The sequence below is a fragment of the Pongo pygmaeus genome, chromosome 20 (genome assembly GCF_028885625.2).
Source record: "Pongo pygmaeus isolate AG05252 chromosome 20, NHGRI_mPonPyg2-v2.0_pri, whole genome shotgun sequence".
Taxonomy (NCBI): Eukaryota; Metazoa; Chordata; class Mammalia; order Primates; family Hominidae; genus Pongo; species Pongo pygmaeus.
In genome coordinates, this window is record NC_072393.2 from 56,902,743 (window position 1) to 56,927,592 (window position 24,850).

A 24,850-nucleotide genomic window follows, 5' to 3' on the forward strand; every position below is an offset into this window, starting at 1 on the left:
GCTTTGTATGAAGAGGGGGCCCTTGTTTAATTAAGAAAAATTAAAAACCCAGCCCCCAGCCACAAACTAGCCACATGCCAGGTGTCCAAGAGCCACCCATGGCCAGTGGCTGCCAGACTGGACAAGGCGAGGAACTTTTCTATCTGGACGGTCATAGGGAAGGCGCTGGCCCAGAATCCACAGATGCTACATGTCCCTTCTGCCCTCCCTATCCCGCACCAGCTCTGTCTTCTCACATCTCACACATCCCTACCCAACTGGCACTGACCCCACTCCTTATGTCCCCAGGAATCCCCTCTAAGCCAGCCATGACAAATGCTCAGCTCCATTCACTACACCACAGAGGATCTTGGATTAAGAGCACAGGACCCGGCCAGGCACAGTGGCTCACGCCTGTAATCCCAGCACTTTGGGAGGCTGAGGCGAACGGATCACGAGGTCAGAAGATCAAGACCATCCTGGCTAACACAGTGAAACCCCATTTCTACTAAAAATACAGAAAAAAAAAAAAAAATTTAGCTGGGCATGGTGGCGGGCGCCTGTAGTCCCAGCTATTCGGGAGGCTGAGGCAGGAGAATGGCATGAACCTGGGAGGTGGAGCTTGCCATGAGCCAAGATCGCACCACTGCACTCCAGTCCAGGCAACAGAGCAAGACTCTCAAAAAAAAAAAAAAAAAAAGAAAGCACAGGACCCTCAGAAACTCAGGGGAACTGCAATCCCAGCCTACCCTGCCCAAAAGCCAGCTTCCTTGCCAGAAACAGCTGAAACCTCCAAGAACCCAGAGAACACACTTTCAGTTCTATTTCGCTGCAGCCACGCTTCCAGCTCCTAACATCTAAGGAACACATGAAAATCCTCCCAGAGATGAGAACACCTGTCTCTTTTCTGATAACACACACTCACGCTTGTCTGATTTTGCTCTTTGAAACAATTCTCCTGATAAAGCCTGTTATTTTTATTGTGAAAATAGGAGTTCCTTGAATTGTATCAGTTTATATATAAATGGTTGACTGCAGGCTAAGCTGTGCTTAAAGACACATTGCATTCAGCCTACAAAACCCAAGAAGTAACGTGACAGGATCACCTGGGAGTTACTGTTTCTTTTCCACTGCTAAGTTTGGACATGTTTGATTAGTTCTTTCTCCTGAAACACAAATGCTTGTTCCCTTCAGTCCACGCATTCCTCTTCTTATTCAAGCCCTACCTTTGGAAGGCAGGAAGCGCTACTGGCCCAGGCCATCTGCTCGGTGCCTGCTCCACAGACACAGCAATGAGGCACAAAAGAGTGATGGCCTGGTGAATGTCTCCAAGCCTGTAAACAGCAGAGCTGGGGTTTGGACCCAGGCCTGCCTGCCTAGTTTTCCACAGCTGTGAGATGGGTGGTTTTTTTTTTTTTTTTGAGATGGAGTTTCACTCTTGTTGTCCAGGCTGGAGTGCAATGGCGCCATCTTGGCTCACTGCAACCTCTGCTTCCTGGGTTCAAGTGATTCTCCTGCCTCAGCTTCCTGAATAGCTGGGATTACAGGCATGTGCCACCACGCCTGGCTACTTTTTTTTGAGACACAGTCTTGCTCTGTTGCCCAGGCTGGAGTGCAGTGGCACGATCTCAGCTCACTGCAACCTCTGCCTCCCGGTTTCAAGCAATTCTCCTGCCTCAGCCTCCTGAGTAGCTGGGATTACAGGCACCCGCCACCACGCCCAGCTAATTTTTGTATTTTTAGTAGAGACAGGGGGTTTCACCATGTTGGTCAGGCTGGTCTCAAACCCCTGACCTCGTGATCCACCCGCCTTGGCCTCCCAAAGTGCTGGGATTACAGGCGTGAACCACCATGCCCGGCCTAATTTTTTGTATTTTTAGTAGAGACGGGGTTTCACCATGTTGGCTGGGCTGGTCTCAAACTCCTGACCTCAGGTAATCCACCTACCTCAGCCTCCCAAAGTGCTGGAATTACAGGCGTAAGCCACTGCGCCCGGCCTGAGATGGTTTTTGTATGTAAACACTGAGTACAATCATTGGCACATCAACTAGTTCCTAGAGGTACGGTATGAAGTCAACCTAGACAGTGAGGTATTTTAAACCCAGGTGAGTGAAGGAGCAGGAGCAAGGGTTCTTACCTGGATGGGCATGGTGGGTGGTCCTAAGCTTGAAGCTGCACCTGTAACAAAGACACAGTGAGGGTGGGGGAGAAAATAGTCTACAAGTCCACAAGCCATTAAAACTGGGGCCCCTCAGACCCCCAGGTGTCAAAGGTCCTGGGGTGCACTGCGTCCTCAGGCGTGATCAGAGCCCAGTGCTGGACATCATGGGAGCCCCAGCCCCTCTGCAACCAGGTCCTGAAGCCACTTACCTTCAGGGACAGAGGCCAAGCTAACAGAGCTTAAAGAGTAGGAAACGCAAAACCCATCCAGAAGGTAGGAATGACCAGTTTTGCTGATGGAGACACCAAGATGACCCAACCTCCCCAATGTCACAGGTCCTCGGGGGACTGTCCTCATGGGATGGGTAGGACCCCAAATGCACTACATGAAGAGGTCCCCGGTGTTCATCCCCCACTGTTTGCAGGTTTCTTTAGCACTGACTACACCTGCACATAACCCATAAACAGAGAAAGCTGCCAAGACACAAGTCCCCTGGAAGAACTTATTGAGAGAAGGGAGAAGGAAGGGGGCTATTCTAGGAAGAAACAAAGCCAACTTGTAAATAATAAATAATGAGCAGAGACCCTCGACTGAGTCAGGTTTTAACATATCAGCTGTAAAAGACATTTCGAAGATGACTGAGGAACAACAGGCACAAAGCAGATTGTTAAATTGCAGTATTAAGGAATTAATGTCATTAAGGGTGACAATGCTAATAACATTAAGTAGAAAAATGTTACTGCAGGTACACAAGTACACTATTTTGAATGAAATATGAACCTTTCTTTCAAGGTAAGAGTCTGCTCTGTTGCCCAGGCTGGAGTGCAGTGGTGCGATCTTGGCTAAAGGCATCCTCCGCTTCCTAGGCTTAGGGGATCCTCCCACTTCCTCCATAAGTCGCTGAGACTACAGGTCGGCACCACCACGCTTGGCTCACTTTACTATTTCTTTGTAGAGATGGGGTTTTGCCATGTTGCTCAGGCTGGTCTTGAACTCCTAGGGTCAAGCGACCCACCCACCTGGGCCTCCCAAAGTGCTGGGACAATATGCGTGAGCCACCGCGCCGGGCCATGAAACTTAATTTCAAAACACTAAGCACAAAGTTTTTGAATATGGCAAGATGGTGCAAATGTTAAACTTTCTCATTTGTTGGTAGGTTTTAATATTGCCAAAGGAGGACGGGCCAACGATGAACGCATGAGAAAGATACTTTCACTTGTGACATGAACAAACAACGATTTTCTAGGTGGTTGCCTGAAGGAGGAAAGTCAAGTAGAGATCCTTGCTGGGTCTTGGTGGGGCAGATGAGAAATCGGCTAGCTGCTTCCAGGCTGAGCCTCCTTGGCAGGGGCATGGGCCCCGCTCAAGTCAGGAAACCGATGTTCAAGACCTTAAAGGACCTAAGCCAAAAACTAACGTTAACAAAACCCTCTCACGTGGCACGAACGGTCAGAATGACTCCTGCAGGTAAGCAAAGGCCTCGTTTGCTTCCTTCTATATCCATTCCTACATGGTTCTCAAACCCGGCAATTCGCCTAGAAACCTCACTCTCACTTCTTTGGTAATTCGATACCCTATCTGTGCCCCTAAGGAACCCCCCCAAACCCCCTCCTCTCCCGTCCCCCAGACTTTGTTCTAGGTTGCACAGAAATGCCAGCCGTCCAGAATTTTAGAAACGAGAATTCCTAAAGAAGCATCTGTAGGTAGCACGGGGGTGGAAACCCTCGGAAAGAGCTCAATGTCGCCTCCCAGCCCGCCCACCCCTCTCCCTCAACCAAACCGACAAGATGGCGGAGGCCCGCGGCGTGCGGGAAACACAAGGGGCGACCTCCGCCGCGGAGCAGACGGAGGGTCCGCCCCGGCATCCCTGCTCGCGCCAGCTGTAGGAGTCGCAAACCCCCAGGCGGCCCAAACAGCCACCACCATCCCCGCAGAAAACTCCCAGATTCGTCCCGGAGAGCGCTCTCTGGGTCCTTGCAAACGCCGTGACCCTTTCCACGGGACTACATGGCCGCTCCCGTTGCAGCCTCGAACCCTTCAGGACACGTGCGTCTTCCCACACAGCCGGGAAAAAGTGATAAACTTAAGGGGCTCACCCCAGCATTTCTCTCTCCAAAACGGGGGCGGGTTGCGGCACGCGCAGCTTTATAGTGCGCGCCGCTCGCAAGGCCGGTCCTCGGCGCCAGCCCGCGCTCCGTCCGAGGCGTCCAACACACACGCCTGTTTGGGAAACCCCATTTCATGCTTAGGGAAAGGAATACTGCCTGCTTCCGCTAGAATCTTCCTGAACAAGCAAGGAGACGCTGTCTCTGGGGCTGACAAAAAGTGGCAAGGAGATGATGGAAACGATTGTCTTGTCACCTGCTTCCGGCAATTCTAAAGACAGCACCAAAGATGGGCCGTGAAGAGAAAGGACCCCGAGGGCGGCCCGACCCGAGAGAGAATCCGCTGGGACTATTTGCGCGGCAGGGGCTTGAGCTGAGTGAGGCTGCTGGGTGGAACCCAAGCCGAAGGGCCGGACCCAAATTAAGTCCCAGCCACTGGGCTGGAGGCGGGGCCAGTGCGCAGATTGACAGGGGGCCATCCTGGGAAAGCGCCCACGTGGCGCAGAATTAGAGGCGGAGCCTACACGGTGAGAGGCCGGGCTAGAACAGTGACGCAAGGGCCGGAAGCAGGGACCTTGTGTCTGGAGAAGCGGGGGTTGGGGGCCTGGACTCCTGGTTCTGCGGGAGGAGGGCGGGGCCTGGACCCCTGGGTCTGAGGGAGGAGGGGCTGGCGGCCTGGACCCCTGGGTCTGAGGGAGGAGGGGCTGGGGGCCTGGACCCTTGGGTCTGAGGGAGGAGGGGCTGGGGTCGTGATTCCCCTGTTTGGGAGAAGAGGGGTTTGGGAGCTGGGACTCCTGGGGCCGAGGGAGGCCTTTGGGGCTCACTCAGTTTTGATGGTCTAAGGCCTGGGGGCCTGCATTCTTGGTAGGGTTGGAGATCTGAGGAGTGTCTTTCCACTGATAGGATTATACAGTCTTTCCACTTATATGATTATTTTGAAAATTAAAAAAGGAAACTTCTCTACTCCAAACTCACTTTCTAGGAGTTTCACTGTCAACAGTTTGGTGTGGACTCTATGTTTTATTTTTTCAGATGGAGTCTTGCTCTGTCGCCCAGGCTGGAGTCCAGTGGTGTGATCTCAGCTCACTTCATCCTCCACCTCCCGAGTTCAAGCAATTCTCGTGCCTCAGCCTCCCGAGTAGCTGGGATTACAGGTGCCTATCACCACGTCCAGCTAATTTTTTTGTATGTTTAGTAGAGACAGGGTTTCACCATATTGGCCAGGCTGGTCTCGAACTCCTGACCTCAAGTGATCTTCCTGCCTCAAACCTCCCAAAGTGCTGGGATTACAGGTGTGAGCCACCACGCCTGGCCTAGTGTGGACTTTGTACACACACACACACACACACACACACACACACACACACACACACACACACACACACACACACACACACACATTATGGATAAAGATACTTTTTTCCACTCTAATTTGTCCCGTAAGTTGTTTCCCCAAATGAGTACGTACAGAATTATCTCACTCACTGAACAATGGCAAAGGGCTCCTTCGTGTGAATTGAACACACTTTGTTTAGCGGGTCCCTGGTCATTTGGGTTGTTTTCTTCTTTCTAGTGAGGAGATTCCTTTCATGAGCCTTGTGTTCTGAAGTAAAAGGAAGAGACCTACATTCCTCTCTTAAGGAAATGAGAGACATTTATGTCACTGGCTGCTGCCTCACTTTAGCATAAAAGCAAAGTCCTCACTGTGACCCACGCAGCCCTGAGTGATCTGGCCCCTGTCCCCTCTCAGCCTGCATCTCTTTCCTCTCCTTTGGCCTCCCTGGTGCTCCTGGAACCTGCCAAGGACGTTTCTACTTCAGGGACTTTGCATGTACTGTCCTCTCTGCCTGGAACTCTTTTCCCCCATCTACATGGCTTTCTGCCTCCTTGCTCCTGTCTCTGCTCAGATGTCATCCTGGAATGGAGTCTCCTGACCTCGTTGCCTCCACTTCATATGACTGTGAGGCTCTCTTGTTCTGAATCCCATCTCACCTACCCTCCTATATTTTTCATCATAACATTTACCTCTAACCTATTGTCTGCTTTATTTTATTTTATTTTTTGAGACAGCATCTCGCTCTGTCACCCAGGCTGGAATGCAGTGGCATAGTCATGGCTCACTGCAACCTCGACTTCTCAGGCTCAAATCAGTCCACCTGCCTCAGCCTTCATGTAGCTAAGACTACAAGAGGACACTACCATGCCCAGATAATTTTTGTATTTTTTGTAGAGACAGGGTTTCGCCTTGTTACCTAGGCTGGTCTTGAACTCCTGGGCTCAAGCCGTCTACGCACCTCAGCCTCACAAAGTGCTGGGATTACAGGTGTGAGCCACCATGCGCAGCCCTAACTACTTGTTTACGGACATGTTTTGCTGCCTTGCTGAGTGTCAATTCCATAAGGATAAGGATTCATGTCTAGTTTGATCAGTGCTATGCATCCAGTGTCTGGCATATAGTTGCAGCTCCATCTGTGTTTAAAGATGAAATTTGCAGTGAGGAGTGGTGGTTTAACCCTATAATCCCAGCACTTTGGGAGGTCGAGGCAGGAGAATGACTTGAGCCCAGAAGTTTGAGACCAGACTGAGCAACATAGAGAGACCTCATCTCTAGAAAAAAATTTTAAAATTAGCCAGGCCTGGTGTCACATGCCTGTGGAGCCGGCTACTCAGGAGGCTGAGGTGGAAGGATTGCTTGAGCCCAGGTGGTTGAAGTTGCAATGAGCTGTTGCACCACTGTACTCCAGCCTGCATGACAGAGAGAGACCCTATCTCAAAATTAAATAAGTAAATGAATAACTTTGGGAGCCTTTTGCAGGAGACAAGGGGGAGAATTATTGCAATAGTACAGAAAGAACATGCACTATGGGCCAGGCATTGTGTTAAATCCTATCTAGATTAAAGCACTATTATTATCCTCATTTTACAGATAGGTTCCACACCTTGCCTCTGGTCACAGAGCAACTAAGTGACAGAACCTAGACTCAAAACCAGGCAGCTTAGCGACTGTATGAGAGGGAGATAGATGGCAGTCCCAGGGCAAGGCCCTGTAGGAAAATGATATGACTTTGTACTTGGCTTTCAACTCTGCCCTGTCCAGGAAATGGCTCTCTGTTGGCCCCAAACCATCTTCAAAGGGCCATTACACAGCCTTGTGCTGGGGGACTCTGGGGAAAAGAAAGACGGGGTGGTGGTAGGAGCTACTGGTAAGGGCAGGAGGTGAAGTGTGGGTGCAGGGGGAATTTGCTTCCGGAAGGGTAAATTATTAAGGACTGCAAAAATAAAGGCTGAAGCTAAAAGGGCTTGGGGAGAATGAGATATTCGGCAAACACTGATTAAGCACTATCTGTATGCCAGGGACCATTGGCTCGGCCTCTTTGTTGACCTTGTGCCTTGAGTCCCTGACTTATGAGTCCCTTCCCTTCCCTATCCCTCTACCCCAGAGGGCCCAAAGATGGCCCCAGAGAGGGGTTTCAGTTCCACCAATGCTTCCAAGGCTTGGAGGTAAATTAAAGAATATTCTGGGCAGAAAATACAGATTATTTTAAAAGATAGATTATTAATCTGGATTGAGGCGGGTCAGAAGGGACTGAAAAAAGATAAGTCTTTGTGGGGTTAGGGGCCAGAGAGCAGGGTTGTCAGACACCTGGCAGAGAGCTGTGGGAGCAGGCCAGCGGTGGGATCATTCGCATGTCTTAGGTCCGGATGGGCTGGAGCGCCAGGATAGACCAGAAGTCCATGTAATTCAGATAGGACAAGAAGCCTTGTGGAGAGGAAGAGGGTACGGGAGATGAGACACAGAGTTCACCCGCCCAATCCCAATCACAGTCCTGTCCCCAGGCCCAATTGCATGCCCTGCTCTGCATCAAACCCCATCCCCAAACCTATTCTTAAACCCATCACCAATTCCATCCCATCCCTTAACCTATTCCCAAACCCATCCCTAAACCGAAACTCACCTTCTTCCCCTACACTGTCCCTAACCCATACCCAAACTCCAACCCAGTCCCATCCCCATTATCCAACCCCATGTGCATCCCCAATCCCGCCTCCCACTTCAGTCACTTCCTATCTAGCCCTGTTCACAACCCACCCCTGTCCCAAATGCTATCCCACAAGATTCCTGTCTGCATCCCTGAACCTGTGCCCAAACCCAGCCTCATCCTCTCCCATACCAGTCATCAGGAAGAGGAAGACACTGGCCCAGGTCAGGTAGAAGCTGAGTGCCAGCTGGTAGGTCATGCCTTCCTGCAGGTACTTGTGGGCCTGCAGCAGGTAGAACAGGATACCCAGTATGATGCTGGTTCCTGCATGAGCACAGGTGTTAGGAGGCTGAGAATCAGATATGTAAGGACTCCTTCCCATAGTCATGTGGCTGCCTGACTCTAGCTCATTATTTCCCCACTTTATTTAACCTCCCAGACCCTGTACCTTTGCTCCTAAGCAGGAAGATGGGCTTCTGACCATGTCCTGCTAGAGGACACTGAAAGTGCAAGCCTTGGGCTTTAACCAGGCAATGGTAAGTCTGTAACCACGGGTTTTGAGGCCAACAGCAGGGATCTTCCCTGCCTCCACCTCTGGACTTAGGGCAGCCATGCCATATCTCTGAGCCTCAGTTTCCTCATCTGTAGAGTGGGCACAATCATAGGACCCATCTCCTTGGGCCGTCATGAGGAGTTATTGAGGTTGGCACATTTCCTGGTACACAGCAAGCCCTTAGGGATTAGGATTGATTATTTTCACTCTATTGGGTCTTTAATTTAGGGCTTCAGAAGCAATAGACAAGGAACTTGGTCGTTCTGGGTATATTGGAATGACATGAATTAAAGATAATTTGTGAATAGGAAAAGACTTTTTCCCCTGGACAATGGAGTACTGGGTAGTTTTGTCTGATGTTATTGAAAAATAATATAGAAGGTATTTTCTGTTTAATTAAAAGGAGGAATAGACAGAAATGGTTTTCTTATAGAAAAATGTTCTGTTATAGATGATTTAAAACCAAGGTGTTTTCTATGCTTTTTAAAAAACTCATAGTTTTTTTGCGCAATATTCTATACCTTGTACGTTATATTTAAACAATTAGGAAGAGCTACTAGATAAACTGGATAAATGCTTTTTTTTTTTTTTTGAGACAGAGTCTCAATCTGTTGCCTAGGCTGGAGTGCAGTGGCGTGATCTTGGCTCACCACAACCTCCGCCTCCCAGGTTCAAGCGATTCTCCTGCTTCAGCCTCCCAAGTAGCTGGGACTACAAGCGTGCACCACCACGCCTGGCTAATTTTTGTATTTTTAGTAGAGATGGGGTTTCACTATGTTGGCCAGGCTGGTCTCGAACTCCTGACCTCGTGAACCACCCACCTTGGCCTCCCAAAGTGCTGGGATTACAGGTGTGAGCCACCACGCCTGGCCAAATGCTTTTTACTAACAAGGAAATAGAAAGTTGAATGTTTTCTATTCTCGACCTTATTATCACTCTGCAAGAACGTTTTCCTGAAGCAACTAAAAGTTGTGATCAATTACTACAAGGGACAGGAACACAATATCCCTAATTTCCAAATTAACCCCCCCTTAAAGTATGATTGGGCACATGCATGGAAACTAAGCTATTGTAATTTGAATATTAATTTTAAGTTATTTGGCTGGGGATGGGAGGATTATCATGGTAAGAACTTGTACACAGTTAAATAGCTACCATCGAGTACTCTGACATTTTCTTTTTCTTTTTTTTTTTTTTTGAGACAGTGTCTCACTCTGTTGCCCAGGCTGGAGTGCAGTGGCACAATGTTGGCTCACTGCAACCTCTGCCTCCTGGGTTCAAGGGATTCTCCCACCTCAGCCACCTCAGTAGCTGGGACTACAGGTGCAGTCCACCGGCTAATGTTTGCGTTTTTTGGTAGAGATGGAGTTTCATCATGTTGGCCAAGCTGGTCTTGAACTCCTGACCTCAGGTGATCCGCCCGCCTCTGCCTCCCAAAGTGCTGGTGTGAGCCACTGCACTTGGCCAAGTACTGACATTTCTAATTCAATCCTCAGTACGTTTCCATGTGGTAGCAAATTTTGTCCTGATCCTACAGATCAGAAAACTGTGGCTTGGAGAGAAGAGATGAAGTAGCTTGAGCAAAATCACAGAACCGCTGGTGATGTTGGGACAGGATTTGGGATGAGGTTAGAACAGGAGATAGGATTGGGTATTGGGTAGAGGTTGAAGTTTGAGTGATAGAGGACGAGGTTGAGAGTGGTGTCGGGAATGGGTTGTAGTTGGGATGGGTTGTGGTTGAAGGTGGGTCATAGTTGGGGTGGGTTGTGGTTGGGGGTGGATTATGGTTAGGGGTAAGGATGGGTTGAAATGGGGTGGTTTGTGGTTGGGGATGGGTTGGAACAGGGATGGTCTGGTTGGGGGTAGGTTGGGATGGGGATGGGTTGTGGTTGGGGATGAGGATGGGGATGGGTTATGGTTGTAAGTGGATTGTTGTGGGGCTAGGTTATGGTTGGGGTGGGTTGTGGATGGGATGGGTTGTGGTTTGGGTTGGTTGTGGTTGGAGTGAATTGTGGTGGGGAAGGGTTGTGGTGGGGATGGGTGGTGGTTGGGGGTAGGTTGTGATGGGAGTGGGTTGTGGATGAGGATAGGTTATGGTTGGGGATGAGAATGGATTGGATATGGGTAAGAGGATGGAGTTGGGAATGGATTAGATTGAGTTTGGCATTGAAGTTCACAGGTGATAGAATTGGGTTGCATTTGAAACATACGTTGAGGATGGTTGGGCATGATGCTAAGTTGGTTGCTGAGATGTTTGAAGAGGTTGGGGATGGTAATGAGGATGGTTTGGTGATTGGAAAGAATGTAGAGTTGGGATGGAGTAGGGGCATGAGGGAAAGGGATGTGAATGAGTTTGAGATTTGTTGGTTATGGAGATGGGACTTGAAGTGAAGGCTGGTATTGGGGCTGGAGATAGGGTTGGGCTGGTGGTTGATGTTTTATATTGGAATGGGTTAGAGATTTGGAAGGAGATGGGATTGGGATTGCAGATGATGGTGAGGATGGGGATGGGATTGGAGTGTGGTGGGGATGGGATTGGGTTTCATGATTGGCACTGGAGGAGGTACTCCTCGCCTTGGTTCCTGAGGGAAGTGCCGTGCCTGTCAGGATGCTGGTGATGAAGGTGAAGAAATCCAGCATGGTTGGGTTGGAGCCGGTAAAAAGGATGGTGCTTATTAGGGCTATGCAAAGCCAGAAGCTGGTGATGCTGGAGAAGAGGAGGAAGGCCCAGGAAAGGTCCAGCAAGTCTGGGGAAGGAAGATAATCAGGATCACCACGATTGGCCCAGGCTCTGAGCATGGGGACAAGGGTCACCAGTTGGTGTGGGAGTATTCTCAAAGCTCCTCCCTTGCAAATTATTTATTCTCATTTTAGGAAAATTTAAATTGGGCTCCAGAGAAGAGACATTGAGACTGATACTTCCAGCACTGAGGATCTACCTCTAGGTTGGTGAGGGCAGCTTCTTGGGCAGTGAGAAGTGGGGTGGGCAGTGAGGAACATTCCCAGAAGTGAGGACCACTATAGGGCTGTGAGGACAATCCTAGGGCAGTGAGAACCCTCTGAGGCAGTGAGGACCATCCCAGTGAGTGAGGACTATCCGAGAGAGTGAGGACCATCCCAGAGAGTGAGGACCATCCCAGTCAGTGAGGACCATCCCAGGCAGTGAGGACCATCCCAGGGAGTGACGATCATCCCGGGCAGTGAGGACCATCCCAGGCAGGGAGGACCATCCCAGGCAGGGAGGACCATCCCAGGCAGGGAGGACCATCCCAGGGAGTGAGGACCATCCCAGGCAGGGAGGGCCATCCCAGGAAGGGAGGACCATCTCAGGCAGGGAGGAGCATCCCAGGGAGTGAGGACCATCCCAGGCAGGGAGGACCATCCCAGGGAAGTAAGGGCCATCTCGGGCAATGAGGACCATCCCAGAGTGATGAGGATAATCCTGGGGCAGTGAGGATTATTCCAGGGCAGCGAGGACCATCCTGGACCAGTGAGTACTACCCCAGGGCAGTGAGAATCATTCTAGAGCAGTGAGTACTATCCCAGGGCAGTGAGAATCATTCTAGAGCAGTGAGGACTGTCCCAGGGCAGTGAGGACTATCCCGGAGCAGTGAGGACCATTCTGGAGCTGTGAGGACTATCCCAGGTCAGTGAGGATTATCCTGGGGCACTAGGGACTATCCTATGACAATGAGTACTATCCCAGTGCTGTGAGGACCATCCTGGGGCAGTGAGGATTACTCTGGGGCAGTGAGAACCATCTCAGTCAGTGAGGATCCTATGGCAAGGAGGACCATCCCATGGCTGGGAGGACCACCCTGGGGCGGTGAGATCATAAAGTACCTGTGAAGATCATTGCAGGGAAGGAAGAAACCATTCTGTGACAGGTGGAGGGGTCCCTGGGATAAAGTGGAGAGATGGGTCCCAGGAGTGGTGAGGGCAGGGCAGGCCTTCCAAGCATCCTGGTTGTACTCATGCAGGCAGGAGGTGTCAGAGCACTGCTTCTCCTCCCCCAGAAGTCTAGCTCAGAACTTGGCCTCCAGCCTGGGCACTGCCTCATACCTGCAAGAATTGACCTCAATGGAGCTGCACAATGAGAGGTTTTGCATGTTGTCTAGAGGACTTTGGTTGAGTTCAGAGCTGAGCACACTTGCCTTCTGACTCTCCTGGGACTCCCAGGTAACTGATTCAATGCTTTTGATACTGGGCTTGGGGCTACAGGTAAGTGATAGGGGCACATTGACAATGGCCCAGGCTTGGAACTTGGGGGTTGGAACACTTAAATGGGCAGTCTTGGTTGTTGACAGGTAGTTTTGGTCATGATCTTTGTTGCTGGGGATAATTGATGATTAGTCAGGAGGTGAGAGCCTTGGATACTGAAGCAGCGAGTTTGGAAAATTGGTGAAGCACCTCGCATACTGAAATTGTGGCTGTAGGTAATGGCTGGTGTTTCTGGGATACTGATCTGTTGACTGCTGATAGCTGGTGTAGGGTCTTGGATACTGACCTGGTGATTGTGAATAATTGGCAAGGGGTCTTGGATACTGACCGGGTGATTGCTGCTGGCTGGTGGAGGCTCTCGGATACCGACCCCGTGACTGTTCCTGGCTGGTGCAGGGTCTTGGATACTGACCCGGGAATTGTAGGTAATTGGCGCCACCACGCCTGGCTAATTTTTTTGTATTTTTAGTAGAGATGGGGTTTCACCATGTTGGTCAGGCTGGTCTCGAACTCCCAACCTCAGGTGACCCACCCGCCTCGGCCTCCCAAAGTTCTGGGATTACAGGCATAAGCCACTGTGCCTGGCCCTTATTATTATTTTTTAAGGTACAGAAATCTAGACTTTTTTTTTTTTCTGAGACAAAGTCTAGCTCTATCACCCAGGCTGGAGTGCAGTGGCATGAGATCTTGGCTCACTGCAACCTCCGCCTCCCAGGTTCAAGCCATCCTCTCACCTCTGCCTCCCAAGTAGTTGGGACTACAGGGCAGCGCTACTATTCCCAGCTATATTTTTGTATTTTTGGTAGAGGTGGAGTTTTGCCATGTTGCCCAGGCTGGTCTCGAACTTGTGAGCTCAAGCAATCTGCCCGCCCCAGCCTCCCAAAGAGCTGGGATTACAGGCATGAGCCACTGTGCCCAGCCTTAGGATTTTTAGGTAGTTTAATTTCTTCACCTTTGTCTCTGTGACTTTATTAATTGCTTCTTGGCTTTGGGAGGTTCTCCCTCCAGATTTTTGATGAACATTCAGTTCTGTTTTTTTAAATTCTCATTAATTATTTTTAGGTTTTGACTGTGATTTTGGAGTTGGTATGCAGGGAACATTGAATTCTGTGCTCCCTGCTGTCCTAAGGAAGGGACTTGAATTAGTCAGGAGTTTTTGGGTCACAAGTGACACAAACTCTTTTTTTTAAAAATTTTAAAAAATTTTTTACTTTTTAAAATTTGAGATGGAGTTTCACTCTTTCACCCAGGCTGGAGTGCAGTGGCGTGATCTCGGTTCACTGCAACCTTCACCCCCTGGGTTCAAGCGATTCTCCTGCCTCAGCCTCCCGAGTAGCTGGGATTACAGGCACCCGCCGCCATGCCCAGCTAACTTTTGTATTTTTAGTAGAGACGGAGTTTCACCATGTTGGCCAGGCTGATCTCAAAGTCCTGACCTCAGATGATCCACCTGCCTCGGCCTCCCAAAGTGCTGGGATTACAGGTGTGAGCCATCGTGCCTGGCCACAAATGACACAAACTCTAACTTGAACTAGCTTGAGTGAACTAGTTGTATTAGCTTGAGTGAACTAACTTGAACTAGCTAGGGGATCCTTTATGGGATCACCTGAGTGAAAAATGGTAAAGGTAGGAATGCCTTCAGGCATGGCTGGATCCAGGGGCCCAAGTGATAGTATCAGATATTACTGTTTTTTGGCTACTTGGATTGGCTTCATTCTCAAGGCTCTGTGTAGTGGCAAGTCAGAATCCAGTTAGGAAAATAAATCATTCCAGATTCTTCAGAAGGAAGTAAATACAGGGAATTGGTTCGTGAGTAACAGAGGAGCTGAGAAGCTAATAGGGAATAGTGAGGCAAACCAGGGGTTAGGAACTACAGGATGCTGCTACTCGGCCAAAAGGACAAAGGGAGGAGGTGGTATTCCTACAGTCCAGAAACAGGAGCCCTCTGGAAGGCATAGGCTCATGGTTGGATTGCTCAGAAGTGGCTAGAATCAGAGAATAGATACAACGACTACTGAAGACCCACCACATGCAGAGATAGAGAGGCTGATAAATACCCTGGCTTGCCCTCTCCTCCCAGAACCAGTCTTCTGCCAGTGCCTCCCATTAGCCAAACACAGTGGTAAGATGGTGAGCAAAGGAGGCTGGGAAATGTGGTCCTTGCAGTGCAGAACAGGGCAGGGCGGGAAATGGATCTGAGAGCAGACAGACAAAAAACTGGCAGAGCTGTTAGCAACTTGGCAGAGTTAGTAATAGCTGCCGAGTCCGGTAGAAAAAAGTTATCAACAGTTCTTGCAAGTCCTGTGTGACTTGGGGCACATGAGCACCCCGAGCCAATTATATGGCCAGTGGAGTACAGTTTGCTGATTGGCTTATAACTGGGGCTGAGAATGGGGAATGGCAGGAGGTGAAATGCATGGTGGGGAGGTAGCTGCAAATGTCCACTCATTCTGACCAAACCACAGAGTGGGCTGCTTTCTGGGATGAGGAGAGCCAGGGACTTGAGTGTCAGCTCAATGCTCTTTCTCTTGTCTGTTTTCCTTCTTAGTTTTACTCTCCCCATGAGGCTAGGTCCAAGGCTTAGGCAGCTTCAGGCTTGTAATCCTTGAGGAAAGACTGCTCTTCCCTGACAACTTCCTAATAAAAAGTCTTGGGGCAGAGCTTGATTGGTTGGCTTTGGTCATGTGTCCATCTTTGGGCCAATTGCAGGGTCTGTGGCTGGGGTACTGTGATTGGCTCAGCCAGAATCACATGATTACTTTTGTGGCCCAGAGGGCAGCATAGGCCCGGAGAATCGCTCAACCAGGGTTATGTGAGTTGGGTGGAGGGTGTCCCCAAGAGATGTCAGGCTGCTGTTCTGGGCAGACCAAATTCACCATTCAAGGTCTTGGTTTCTGGCTTGGTGCCTTCTCCCTGACCTCTGCTTCTTGACTCTTTAATGAGCAGAAAGAACTAAGGGAACTGTCTGGGCATGGTGGCTCACACGTGTAATCCCAGCACTTTGAGAGGCCAAGGAGGGAGGATTGCTTGAGCTCAGTAATCTGAGACCAGCCTGGGTAACAGAGAGACCCCATCTCTACAAACAAAACAAAACAAAACAAAAACAAAAAACCAAGGGGTCTGATATTTCCCCCACTTCCCAGAGTGCTGTTGCTGTTCTGTATGTATGATGATCCTTTCTCTTTCTTGTTGGGTGTTAGAGATGTGCAGTTTGCCAGAAACAAAGCAGATGAGGTCTTGGCCTATTTGGCTAAAACAATTTTGCACTGTTGAAAAGTAGACAAAGTAGAAAAAGGGCTAAAAGGAGGAGATGTAGCATCTCAGAAACAGGTGAAACTCTCTTCTGCTGGAAGTCTAAGTTGGATAAATATCCACTGTAAACTGAAACTAAGCTTTTGGGCACATTGGTTTTAGAGTATTCGACTTGAAAGTTTTTCTTGTGTGCAAATCTGTGTGTGTTTTGTGGGGGCTCTCAGGTGTGAACAAGAGACGACATTAGGATGTCTGAAGAGGTTCTTGGCATGTGAATGGGGCCACTAGGGGACCTTGGGGGGTGACTAGCAGAGACTAGAGCAGAAGTAGGATGACTTTGGAGATGACTGGGGTGACCGAGGTGTCTTGGATAACTTTGAGAGTGCTGTTGAGGGTGTCTGGGAGTGAAACTAAGGATACTAACATGAATTGTTATGAGACACCTTTTAGGAGTTCAAGTAGGGTGACCAGGGGTGTCTGTGGGGGTGATTCTAGAAATGATTGAGGCTGGGCTCAGTGGCTCACGCTTGTAATCCCAGCACTTTGGGAAGCCAATCACCTGAGGTCAGGAGTTTGAGACCAGCCTGGCCAACATGGTGAAACCATGTCTCTACTAAAAATACAAAAATAGCCAGGCGTGGCAGCAGCAGGTGCCTGTAGTATCAGCTAATCGGGAGGCTGAGGCAGGAGAATTGCTTGAGCCCGAAGGCAGAGGTTGGAGTGAGCTGAGATCACACCACTGCTCTCCAGCCTGGGCAACAGAGCGAGACTCCATCTCAAAAAAAAAAAAAAAAAAAGAAGAAAGAAAGAAATGATTGAGGTGATTATTCTGTGGGGTAACCTTGAGGATGTAAGTGGGGTGACCTTTGGGGGGTCCTCTGTGGGGTGACCTTGGGGGGCTGTGTGGGATGGATTATGAGAGTGTCTGAGAATTGGGTTTTAGGTTAAGTAGGGGTGATTTGGGACAACTCTAAGGGTGTGACTGGGGGATGACTTTAGGGGTCCCTGGGGGTGACCTTGTGAGTGAGAGTGGAGTTTCTTTGGGGTTTCTAGGAGGTGACTTTGGGGAGGTGAGTAGAGGTGACTTTGAGGATGTACCAGACTTTGGGGTTGTCTGTTGGGCTGATTGTGGGTATCAGCAGAGATGACTTTGGAGGGTGACCAAGAAGGGTGTCTGGGGGTGACTCTGGGGCCCCTGTCCCCCTCTCCCCAGTTCTCATCCATATGAGCAAGGGCTTCATGTTACTGGCCGTGGCCCTGTGCTGAGTCCTCCTCCCACCCATGGCCCTCTCCTCCTGGCCAGTGGTCCTCTGCCTGAACATGGCCGACTTTGTCTTCAGTTTCCTCTGCATTAGCATTGGTAGATGTTGGCTCAGGGGGCGGGGGCCCTCCCTAACCCCAGCCCTGCTCTCTGGCTTTCTGGAGGTGTATCTAGACTTCCGTGCTGTTCCCCTCGGGGCCTCTGTCTTAGCATGTCTCTGGGGAGCTCTGACTCAGTTCTACTCTATCTGTGGGATGTCTCTCTCTCCCCCACTCTCTGTTTCCCTTTCTTTTTTGTCCCCTCTCTCCAGGTATCTTTCTGTCTGTTGTGAGGGCGTGTGTGTGTGTGTGTGTGTGTGTGTGTGTGTGTGTGTGTGTGTCTGCTTGTCACGGAGGGTGGGAGAGGATGTCTCAGTCCCTCTTTTCTTACTGGGGGTCACAGGGCTCACTGTCCAGCCTTCTGTCTGTCTCTGGCCCCACCCCATTGCAGGGCTCCTGATTTCTCTTCAGCCTGACGCTCTTTTCAGTTAACTGCAAGGCGGTGCACCCGAGTCCAGTGGCGTCCTACCTGGTGACCTCCTACCTGTGCTGGGACGCCAGCGACTTGATGCTGCACACCGGAGAGGGCGAGGCCTCGGGAGGAAGGCGGGGCCTCGGGAAGCGGGTGGGGCCTAGGGTGGGACTGGGAGTACAGCGGCCCACCTAGCCATCACCCAGGAGCCGTGTCCTACCTAAGCCCAGTGGGCATGTGAAGCAGAGGGCAGCCCTTGAATGCGCGGCGGCTGAGCTATCGCGGGTGGGCCGTGCAGCAGGGCGCAGCGAGGCGGACATCCAAACAGCGGAACTCAGACACAGACTCCGAGCACACCCCGGGCCTTCCCATTTCATACACCCTCGAGGATGAGACCCAAGCACCTCCAAGGAATAGCACCCGAGCTCTTCAGGACACTGACCGGTGGCCATGGCCAGATGCCCGGCCAACCCCTTCAGCGTGGCCACGCCCCGGATATTCGACCTCCCCTGAGGCCCCACCCCCTGATATCAGGCCACGCCCCCCAAGGGGACCGGTGGCAAACTCCAACCCTCGCTCTAGGGCCCGCCCTTTGCGGCTTTGTCCCTGCCCACTGGGTCCTCACAGTACCTCCACCCCAGAAGTCCAGCATCCCCTCCCGTTCTGCAGACACTTGTCCAGTGTCCTGCTAAGCTCGGCAGTGTGGCTAGTTTGTGTGGCCCTGCCCCTGGTGCCCAGCCTTCGCAGGCCACACCCTGAAGCCACTCTCCACCCCCTCAGCCAGGGTGGTCTGCATGGAACTTCTTTTCCCGGAGTTCCAGCCTCAGCTCCGATGTCCACCCTTGTCCCCAGGTGGACACAGAACCGCCCAGCATTTGGTGCAACTCCACCCTTCTGCGGAACGGGCCCCTCCCTGGGAAGGCATAGCTTGCAATAACATCCCTCTGTACCTTTTCTGGCTTCCCCGCCACAATAAAACACGGGCACTTGCTAACCTCTCAGCCTCAGACCCTCCATTGCCCCCCACCTCCCCATCAGGGCGGGGTCCGTCCTAGCGTGAGTGAACTGTTCTGGCGTCCCTGACTTGCCCTTTGGGATCTGAGCCTTTCCCTGCCTGTTTGTCTGCACCTGTCACAGCCCCTTCCTTTCCCCACCTGCTGGTGACCTCAGACTTCCAGGCCTGAGATTGACACAGCTGGGGTGGCCCCAGCCTCAGCCGAGCGGGTCCAGGTGCACCACATCTGGAAAGATAGGTGATGGCAGAACGTGACACACATTGGATGCACATTTGATTTTACTAGGGGTAGGGGACAGGGATGGGCGTTCAGGAGTTCTCTGCTATGGTGTCCTTGATCCACTTCACATAAGACAGCACTCTGACGGCGACAGAAGGCTTATTGGGGGTGCCACAAGGGACGTAGCCCCATGATGTGACACCTTGGAGCACACCATCACACATCAGCGGGCCCCCTGAATCACCCTGGGAGCACAAGGTGGGAGGGGAGAGTGAGAAAGGTCTACGGGGCCCAAGTTCTGCCTGGGGAGCCCCAGCTCTCAGACAGGGCCTCCAGTGCCCACTCCCAGAAGAAGGTGGGCAGGGATTCCCACAGAGGGGACAGGGGCTCCAGTCCTGGCCAAGGGGGAAGGGACTTCAGGGTCCAGCTCCTGCACATGGGGCAGGGTCTAGGAGGACAGTGCCTGCAGACAGGTCGGGGGGGGAGGAGCAGGACCATCTGCAGGACGCTGCCCCTGCGGGCGCATCGCAGAGGCCACCTCTCCAGGACTACTCTCTGACTCGACAGTAACTACGCGTTACCACGAGGAACGGTGAACTCTAGTGTGAGGGGGGTGAGATGCAGTTGTCCCTGGATGGGCAGGGGAAGGAGGGGGAGCTGGAGCACTGACGGGGTGAGTGGCTACAGCTAGCTGGGAAGCAGTGAAGCAGACGCCTGGTTAGCTCTCAGAAGCCAGTTCAGAGGCTGAGTCCCCTCCCCCAGCCCTTCCAGACCCTGGGGGCAGGGCTGCCTCACCACACAGGTGTCTTTGCCACCTTCCAGGTGTCCGACACACAGCATGAACTCTGTCACCTTCTGGACGTGGGCTTTTTCACACTCATCATTAGGCAGGATTTTGAGGTCCACACACTGGAGATCATCTGGAAATGAGACTACGAACCCGGGAGAAAAAGGATTGCAGCCCCGTAGACCTTTCTCACTCTCCCCTCCCACCTTGTGCTCCCAGGGTGATTCAGGGGGCCTGCTGATGTGTGATGGTGTGCTCCAAGGTGTCACATCATGGGGCTACACCTGCAGTCCTTTCTGCTTCCCTGGCCCTTTCTCCCTTGGACGCAGGAGTGCCTATCCCCACCTTGGGCTATACAGTCTGCCCCCACATACAATTCTCTGGTTCGATGCTGCCCCAGCCGGAGGCCAAACAGGTGCTCCCCACTTCGGGTTCCTGGGTGGGCAACTCCACGACCTTCACAGCGTCTGTGATATCGGCAGGCTCTGTCAGGCGGAGCAGCATGAGGTCGTGGCTGTAGTCCTCGTCTGCTTGGCGGGTGTGGTTCTCCAGGAGGCTCATGTTGAAGCCAGGGTGTGGGAAGCTCTCACTGACATGAACAAACTGGGCTGTGTTTTCATCGTCAAACAAGTTGTGGCGACCCAGCCAGAGCTGGTAATTGCTGGGGAAAGATGGGAATGGAGGGATGAGAAGATGGGAAAGGGAAAGGGGGATGGGGCAGGGGAGCATGGGAGAGGGTCCCCAAAGAGAGAGAGGGAAAGAGAAAAAACGTGGATGGGCAGAGACAGAGGAAGAAAGATATAGTTATGGAGAAATACAGACAGCGAATGGGAAGATGAAAGAGTTTGAGACTGCAAAAGGCAAACGAAGAGACAGAGAGCGAAAAAGAGCTCAAAAGGACAGAGGGGTGAGAAAGGCGGAGGGGAGGCCAGTGAGAAACAGGGTGAGCAAAAAAGAGGCCGGTGAGAAGGATAAAAGACAGGGACAGCGAGAAACAGGTCCAGGGAAGAGGGAGGAAGAGGGAACAGAACCTGGAAGGGAGCGAGAAGCAGACAAATGAAAAAGGACGCGGGACGTCAGAGTGAGAACTGGAAACAGAGGCAGAGAGGAAGGAGGAGTGACTGAGTGTGGGAGAGAAAAGGGAGGGAGGCCCTGGGGGAGGGTGGGGAGGGTGGGGGCAGGCAGGGAGGAGGGGAGGCCTGAGAGCGGCTCAGCTGCAGCTGGGGCTGTGGTGCGGGCTCCCCAGGGGCAGGTGGCCTGGCCTGAAGTCCAAGGTCCAGGCCCCCTTCCCTCCCCAGCACCCTCCCCCGCGTTTCTCGCCCCGCCTCCTCCTTCCTCCTCCCTCAGTTGCCCCACCCAGCTCCCGCTGAAACCAGCCCTTCCCTGTGTCTCTCCAGAGTGGAGGGATATCCTGTGGGGGGCCTGGGCAGAGGGAGAGGCGCCCCCTTCCAGGCACACACGTTGGGGGTAAAGCCCTTCCTTTACTCTGGGGCCTCCCTTAGGCCCATCTGGGTGTGTGTTTAGTAGGGATGGGGGAGCGGTGAGGTAGAGACCCAGAAAGAGAGAGAGATGGGTAGAGAGATGGAGGGTGAGACACAGTGACAGAGATGCCACAGAGAGACTCAGAGACAGACAGAGACAGGGAAGATGCAGAGACAAGGAGACAGAGGAGAGGAAGATAGAGACCAGAACACAGTCACACAGAGACACAAGCAGAACCAGATGCCAAGAGACCCGGGCAGCCTTGGGGAGGGGTGTCCAGCCCAGCTCTGCCCTGCCATGTGACCTGCGCCAGAGCCCTCCTCTCTGCCTCAGCCCCCCAGTCTTGCCTGAGGTTATCCAAGGGGAATGCCACTGGCCTGTCAATCCTGTGGCAGCATAGATGCCCTCCTCCCAGACCCCAGGCCCCTACTCACTCGCTGATGCAATGGGCAGCTGTGAGCACCCACTGGGGGTGCACCAGGATGCCCCCACACTGGAAAGTGGTGAAATGGTACAGAGCCGCCTGCCAGGGCTGGGAATGCTGCTCACACTCCCAGCCTCCCACAATCCGGGACTGAATCGGGGGCGCAGCACCTGCAGAGGCGGTGCTGGGTCAGGAAGGGCAGGGTTGCAGGAGAGGCCAGGGACAAGGCTAGGAGAGGGAGCTGGGCTGTGGGTCTGAAGGGACATTGCAGGTAGAGGACCAGGGCTGGAGGTTGGGGACATGGGCAAGGGGTGTTGGGAAGGGCTGGGACTCTGGACTGTTCCCTGGGCTTTTGGAGTGGTGGCTGGACCTGGTAGGGAGATTTCGTGCTGTGACAGTAGAGCAGCCTCCAGGGATCAGGGTAGGAGACATGAGACAGTGTCTGGAGCAGACACTGTACCTGGGCATCAGGTCATTTGGGGTCTGGGCTGGGGGATGGGAGGTGGTGGGTTAGGAGAGTGGAAAGGGATTCTGGAAACCAGGGATCAAGGCGCCAAGGGTGAGACAAGATCAGAGCCTCACTGAGGAAGAATCTGGAGGGCTAAGGGGCTCCCAGGCTAGGGAAACAGGACCTGGGTTGGGCTTTTGAGGTTCAGGAAAGGATGCAGCTTTAGGGAACCAGGTCTGAGAGGTCTCAAGAAGAGCATCTGGACTGAAGAGTTTGGGGGTGACTTGGGGTCCCTACATTCGGGTTGCAAGGGGCCAGCTTGACTGGGACAGTTAGATTTCAGGGCTTCCTGGTTAAAAGGTAAAAGAAAGGGCTATGGTTAAGTCTAGAGGTGGGCTTCCGAGAGGTTTTGGGGTCCTTCCTGTGAACCAGGAATGGCAATCTGAGGGGAGGTTGGGGCCCTGAGAACACAGTTGGGGTCAGGACTGGGACGGGGCTCAGGAGGAGGGAGGCGTGAGTGGCAGTCCTTCTCGGTCAGGGTGAAGGATAGGATCTTCGTTTCTCATGGGGATGGAGTTCATGGTCTGAGGGTACTGGAGGGATGTGGGGTCCTCTTGGAGGCAATCCCAGGAAGAGGATTGGAGAAGTGGTGAAAACAGGCGCCAAGCAGCTGTGGGAATGCAGTGCAGGACCCACTTGATGTGAGGTTGTAGAATCACATACTGGTGGACTTGGGGGAGGCCAGGGCAGAAAGCCTGGCTGAGAAGGCATTCAGGATCCTTGGGGTGGGGTTCCAGAAAACCAGAGCTGTGCAGGAACAATTCAGGTGGAGAAGGGCTGGGGCCTGGGGCGGGATGGAACTTCCCCAAGGAAAGGAGCATGTGATGGGAGGGTGTGGGTGTTTTTCCTGGGAGAGCTGGGGGTGCTGGGTGGGAAGGGACATTTGCAGACCCCCCATACCAGATGGGGGATCCCACATGCCAGTTTGGGAAGCAGGGTTGTCTGGTGAAATCTGGGGGACCCTGGAAGGACTGGGGAGACCAGATGTCAGGGTCTGGAGGACACAGTTGATAGCGGACAGCTGGATGGAAAAAGCCACTGGAGTGTGGTGGGATTTGTAGACTCAGGAGCCAAATAGGTGGCCGCAGGGAACTAGGGGGCAGGAGGGGATGATCAGAGTCCTGTGGGGTGGGGGAAGCCCATGGGAGGGTTAGGGTCCTCCAGAGAGAGACAGAGATGGCCCAGAATCTGCCCCTTTGGTAAAGCGGTGGGACAGGGCGTTGGCTAGGGAAAAGGAGAAAGTACTGAGGCTTCCTGGGAGGAGCAGGAATCTGGTGTGGGAGTGAGGACTGTGACAACATGGAGGAGCTGGGGTGGAAGTTTAGGGTGGGGCCGCGCAAGATAGATAAGAGCTGGGGCACCCCGGATCAGGATAGACTGTGGGCTGGAGGGACGAGGGTGGGATGTTGGAGGGGAAGGTCTTATCGGGGCGGGGGTGAGGGCAGGAAGAGAATCAGGGCCCATTCCCCCTCCCACATCCCCCCACTGTCTCACCAGTCCCCCCCAGGGACAGGGCGAGGCACAGAACCAGGAACCACATGGTGACAGAGGTGTCCAGGGGCCAGCAGGTGGAGGAGCTGGGGAACCTCCCTGGGGAGGCTTTTAAAAGCCCTTATCCCCTCAGAGCCCCACCCCTGCCCTGCTGGCACCCAGATGTTGGCCAAGGTCCTTCCTCTGTTGCCTGGGGGCTGGACAATTGCCCCCCCTCTGATCCCCAGAGCTGTGGACGGGGAGGGAGAGCCAGCACCTGTTCTGCCGGCCCTGGATCACGCTGGACGCATTCCTGGGGTTGAAGCCAGGTGGGGCAGGGCCTGTGGCTCTGGGGCTTTGCTCTGGGGAACAGCCAGTGAGGCAAGGGGGGGACTGAGGGGAAGCAGAAACAGGAGGGCGGAGGACTCAGTGACTCCTGGTACGAAGCCCCATATACTTCAGTCTCAATTAAGGCCCTGCACCCCAAGACCTGGTGCCCTCAAGTACCAGCAGTTAGGGCTCTGATTCACTGCACCACTCAGAGCCAAGATACTAGCATCTCAGCTGCCAGTTCCCCCTGAAATATAAGCCTTGGCCTTCAGAATGCCCTAGTTCTTGCAGGCCCAGACCCAGGACCTAGGTCCCCAAAGCTACTGTTCCTTTCATAATAAAATTTTGGGGTACACATCACCACATTCCTAGTGCCTCCAGATCCAGGAATGTGAAGTTTCAGGGGTCTCCCAGGGTAAGTTCTTTAGCATTACAAAATCCAATGTCCCTCCTAAACAATGTTGGGGTCCCAATGAGCCTCCCACTTCTTGCTCCCAGTTATGGGTGCTCAACGTCCTGTCCTCCAAAGTCCTTCCCTCCCAGGTCAAGATCAGGCTAACCACAGATTCCACTGACCCTGCCCCCCCATTCC

The 24,850-nt window shown here is 52.5% G+C and overlaps 1 protein-coding gene and 1 non-coding gene across 3 annotated transcripts in view; both read right to left on the minus strand.

Moving 5' to 3' along the window:
• Positions 1–2,223: 2,223 nt before the first annotated feature.
• LOC129021241 (small nucleolar RNA SNORD88) lies at positions 2,224–2,314 on the minus strand. Its single transcript, XR_008495977.1, has one exon. It is a non-coding gene; the product is annotated as a small nucleolar RNA SNORD88 (small nucleolar RNA).
• A 16,984-nt stretch (positions 2,315–19,298) lies between these two features.
• KLK1 (kallikrein 1) overlaps positions 19,299–24,850 on the minus strand; it is a 57,467-nt gene continuing 51,915 nt past the window's right edge. The window contains exons 1-5 of one of the 2 annotated variants that reach the window (XM_054465597.1): positions 23,953–24,047; positions 21,961–22,120; positions 20,419–20,705; positions 20,053–20,189; positions 19,299–19,502 (exon numbers count right to left, since the gene is read on the minus strand). In XM_054465597.1, the coding sequence (XP_054321572.1) occupies positions 19,347–19,502; positions 20,053–20,189; positions 20,419–20,705; positions 21,961–22,120; positions 23,953–23,998 (786 nt within the window). In that variant the 5' untranslated portion in view covers positions 23,999–24,047 and the 3' untranslated portion in view covers positions 19,299–19,346. Of the gene's footprint in view, positions 19,503–20,052; positions 20,190–20,418; positions 20,706–21,960; positions 22,121–23,952; positions 24,048–24,850 lie in introns of those variants that run through there. The other variant, XM_063657438.1, reaches the window with a different exon arrangement.